The sequence below is a fragment of the Lentinula edodes genome (assembly GCF_021015755.1).
Source record: "Lentinula edodes strain Le(Bin) 0899 ss11 chromosome Unknown C8R40scaffold_85, whole genome shotgun sequence".
NCBI classification, from domain to species: domain Eukaryota; kingdom Fungi; phylum Basidiomycota; class Agaricomycetes; order Agaricales; family Omphalotaceae; genus Lentinula; species Lentinula edodes.
In genome coordinates this window covers 1-4,653 of record NW_025764391.1, presented here as the reverse complement: position 1 = coordinate 4,653, position 4,653 = coordinate 1, and the positions used below count along the sequence as shown (strand labels likewise).

The window sequence follows — 4,653 nt, the reverse complement described above, 5'->3', positions numbered from 1 at the left end:
CACCCGTGGATCCTGGACCCACAGGAACAGCTATGGGACCACCACAATGGAGGTATGTTTCCATGGGATATGCTCAACCTGCCAGTAGTCCAATGGGAGGTTTTGCATATTCCCCTACCTGGGAAACGAGAGGACCTCCCCCTGGACTGGTACTGCAGCTAGACATGGAATCGGCCTTGAACCTGGGAGGAAGAGTCAGCAGTCGAGTAGCCGCTATAGAGAAAATACAAGGGGAGAATGCAGATCCTCTCACATTATGACAAAGGGAAGCACTTCCGGAGAGGGGGGTATCACCCGCAGCATCTGAACAGTCTCGGGCATCATCTAGGAGGTTACTGACACCTCCCATACATTCCCTTGATCCTGCTCCTCTAAGATGAGGAAGTTCCCTCTCCAGCCTCCTTAAGAGTCCAGCTGTGAATACGCCCAACTGGGAGCACTCACACGATACATCATAGTAGGACCAACTTCCCTGTGCAACCATTGTTGGAGATGACGTTGTGACTGGAAGACTTCATTAGAATCCAGGAGTGTATCCCGGAGGACATAGCTATGGTATTACAGGAGGTTTTGGAGTCAATGGGGATCGAAACATTGGGAGATGGTATTGAATTTTCACACCTACAGGTACGGTTCCTAACAGTGGGAACTCAATTGGAGATAGACCTCCCAGAGAAGGCTCAACAGCTGATGACACCAATGAGCAGGTCAGACTTCCTTTGGCTATACAACGTTCTATTGGACCCGGAGCAGATGTTAGAATTGTTAGAAGCAGAGGCTTGTTATGGACAATCGTTTAGAAACTCAATAGAAGCAGAGGTTTGTTATGGATGATTGTTCAGAAACTCCTTCCTCATACCCACAGAAGAGAGAAGGAGTTCTGCGGCGAAGCTGGGCTACGTATATTGTACTGAGCATCTAACTACAGATCAGGAGCTGTATGATTCAAACCCCCTCCCCCCCCCTTCAAGAGTTAACATTCTAAACTACCAGGCCATCCAAATACTTCGAAATGCGAATCTAGCGGCGGCGGCAGCTAAAATCAATGAAGAAAGCAATGAAGATGTCAATTTAATTGCTGCAAAAAATCGTAGATGAAGGAGATACACCACTGCATACCTCCTTGCCCCAGTGGAATCAATGCCCAATCAGGATAGTCCTGTCCGGGTCCGTAGCGGACAGACAGTGTACACGTACACGCCCATGAGGCATATGCACCAACTTCTGGTGAGGAGTGAGGAGTCTGAAGTGATGTTGTGTTCTCAAGAGACCTGACACCAGACCTTACTCTTTGGAATTCCGTCGTAGACTGGTTCCGGATAATTGGGAAACCTCATATATGGTTCAATGTGAACCAGAAAGTGCAGGGGAGGTCTCCCTAGAGCAATATGACCAGAAAAAGCAGCTCCGAAGCTCTGATGGTCGGTTCACAGCACACAAACATTCATTGCCCAGGATCCAATTACCCTGGTGATATGGCCATGAGGAGCCCCCAGTTACAATCGGGGACCTCCCCCACTGTGCACGCCCTAGCACATAACCTGACTCCTCCCCCCAAAGTTAATCTGCAAACAAAACCGGGCATGCCAGTCTCGACGCAGCAATATCAGTTTAGCGAAGTAAGGATGGATAGTGCACAACAGTCATCACGGATCTCTGGACATGATCTGACAGCTCGGTTGGTCCCCAGCCCTGTACACGTTCCTCCAAGATTGAGCAATCCATCTGTCATACCCTATCAAGGGTCGGTATCGATGCAGTCCCAAGTAGTGGGATGTTAAGATCATGTACACCATGTAACCGTGCCAGAGGCCACAAGGTGTCTAAGGGCGGAGGGTCTAATGGGACAGTAGTGAAGTTATTAACAACACTGCTGTTATGCTGCTAGTCCCCGGAGATCGAGAGTAGAGAAGGAGAGAGCCAGAAGCAGCCAAGTCGGAGCGGCGGTATCGCCAGTGACGAGGAGCGAACCAAAGAACTTAAAAGTCCCAAGGTCAGAGTAGAGAAGACTTCAAGGCGGCGAGCCTGAAGACTAGATAGTGACAAGAGTACAGAGATAGTTCTCAAGTCAAGGATGTTAAGAGGATAATCTAAGTTGATAATTAAACTGAGGAGCTACAGTATCGTACAGGCAGTATTTATATCTATGGATCGGCGCATCGGTAACGAGCTTGCCTTGTTTTTGTGTGAAAGAGAAAGGAAGGAATCTAATGGGCACTCCAACCAACCAATCTAATACACAATATGCGAGTTCACTGCTATCAAATTTATTTAATAGCAAGGGGTAGCATTGGCAAAGGTTCCGCAAAGCTTTGAGAGCTAAGTAAGAAGCTTTGATCAATCAATTTGAATCGTTCTAAGGATTCGGTATATTCCTTTGATTAAGGTAGATTCAGCACAATTCAGATAGGCGTTGCTCCATCGGCTGTATACAAGGGTACAGCCAGCTGTGATAGACAAGACAGCGGGCCGTATATAGCTTACTCAATCATATCCTGTTTGTAATGTAAGGTGCACCTCAACTATTTTTCTATCACTGAGCGCACTACTATGTAGTACTACTGTGCTTAGACCAAGTTCATATGGGCTTCAAGAACCACATTTTCAACATTCATGACACATACAATTATAGTTCATATGTACCATATATTCTCAATCACCCTTAAGCTATTGAACCAACACAATACAGCTGAAATGTACTATATGCTTGCAGAGTATTACAATACAGTTGATATGTACTATATGCATGTAGGGTGATGGAATATAGTAATGAGCAACTATCCCTCACCCAAAGTAATACAGTTAAATTGTACCATATCCTCCCAAGATAATTCAATATGGTTGTGAGCAACTACCCTCCATATCAGTATGATATGGTTGAGATGTACTATATGCATGCAGGGTGTTGGAATATAGTAATGAGTAACTATCCCTTACCCAAAGTAATACAGTTGAATTGTACCATATTCCCACAAGATAATTCAATATGGTTGTGAGCAACTACCCTCATATCAGTATAATACAGTTGAGATGTACTATATACAGGGTGTTGGAATATAGTAATGAGCAACTATCCCTCACCCAATGCAATACGGTTGATATGTACTATATCCTTACAAAATAGGAACTCAGACCAGCATGATACAGTTAGGATATACCATTTCTGATTCAACATTCATTGGCCAACATACGGTCTATTTGTGTTAGAAAAAAGTGCACGACATGGGAATTGATCCATTACCTCCATGCAATGTAAATTTTCTGCACAGAAATTAACCACTTGACGACACTGCCATAGCAAAGTTGTAGTTTCATGAGATATTATTTTAGGCGACCCTTTTATTGTTCATCATCATTGTATTTCAATGACAAATGCACTAGTTATAATTTATCGTTCCATACTCTCGCTCAAAGCTTACAGAAATGTTCAGGTCCCTCCCCATCTTCAATGCCCCCAACCCTTCTGTGATTGCTTTCCTTGTTGCCCTCTCTCTTTTCAAAACTTCTGTTAATCCCAAGACTTCCTCATCATCTTTCCTCTCCCTGTCGCTCCAAGGATGCACATCTCGAACGATATTCAAAACATCAATCTCCACAGTGAACAGAGAAGGAAATCGTTCCTCATCCATCAACATCTCGCTCAGTTGTTCCCATTGTGCGCTGTTCTGAAGTTCTGTCGTGACGGTGCCATTCTCCATTGGCGTCATCTTCAAATGAAGGATTGTCAGGTTTTCCCATTCTGTTGGGTATGCAAGTAGGGCAATCAAGTAGTCTGCGCCAGTAAATTCTGCCCACGGCTTGATAAACACAGTGACCGTCAATTCTCTGAGTTCAGGGAGCGGGTCCATCATCGGATAAATCTGGAATCTCAACATCCGAACTTGCAAATACCATGAGCCATATATATCTGCTTTCGCAATGAAAAAACTTACTTTCAATTTTCCGTAGCTCCTGGAAGTAGACAATTCCCTCCTCAATTGCCTCCAGATCAGCAAGCCCCCTTACTGTGAGCACAACCTCCTTTGTATCGTCACAATCAATGGCGAAGGTCTCTTCCAATTCCTGGAATAGCATGCCTGTGCATTCTAATTTCCTAGGCCTCACAGACATCTGGGCAAGTGGGTGGAATGTCGGGTCTGGCTTTTGAAATTGTGAAATCCTCCAGCCTCGAAACCATACCTCCCTATCCTCTACCTCTGCCACCGGCGCTATAAACTGTGAAGCACTGACCAGTTGGAAGTTCGAATTTGTTTGGAAGTTTGAATTCGTGCAGTCTACCCTGCGCAGCTGTTGCATCTTCCTGAACATCATATATAGGGGATCCAGGCTTTCATGTATACCTGATCCCTCAGCATCGCAGGACCCTCCGCAAACTCTAACTTCCTCAATTCCCGAAACATCGAGTTGTGCGAGTGCAAGTAATGTCTCTGAATCCCTCCACCATGCTCTTTTCTCCCCTATCCTTTTCCAATTTGATGCACCCACATTGTATATCAATACCTTCCACATTTGGTGATACAATCCATTGGACGTTGTGGTGAATTCAGAGAGTTTGCATATCTGCCGTTTGCTCCCAATGACGCGCGTTCGAAAGAGTACTCCATGTCCAGTAAGCCACCATATCCTGGACAGCGACATCAAACCTTGTACGTC

General features: G+C 45.1%; 1 protein-coding gene across 1 annotated transcript; it reads right to left on the bottom strand.

The window, feature by feature from the left end:
* Positions 1-3,377: 3,377 nt before the first annotated feature.
* Positions 3,378-4,638, bottom strand: C8R40DRAFT_1178511 (uncharacterized protein; the record flags this gene model as incomplete). Its single annotated transcript, XM_046232872.1, has 2 exons — positions 3,378-3,880; positions 3,933-4,638. The coding sequence occupies 2 exons, from the start codon at positions 4,636-4,638 to the stop codon at positions 3,378-3,380; spliced, it is 1,209 nt and encodes a 402-aa protein (XP_046078949.1).
* Positions 4,639-4,653: the final 15 nt, after the last annotated feature.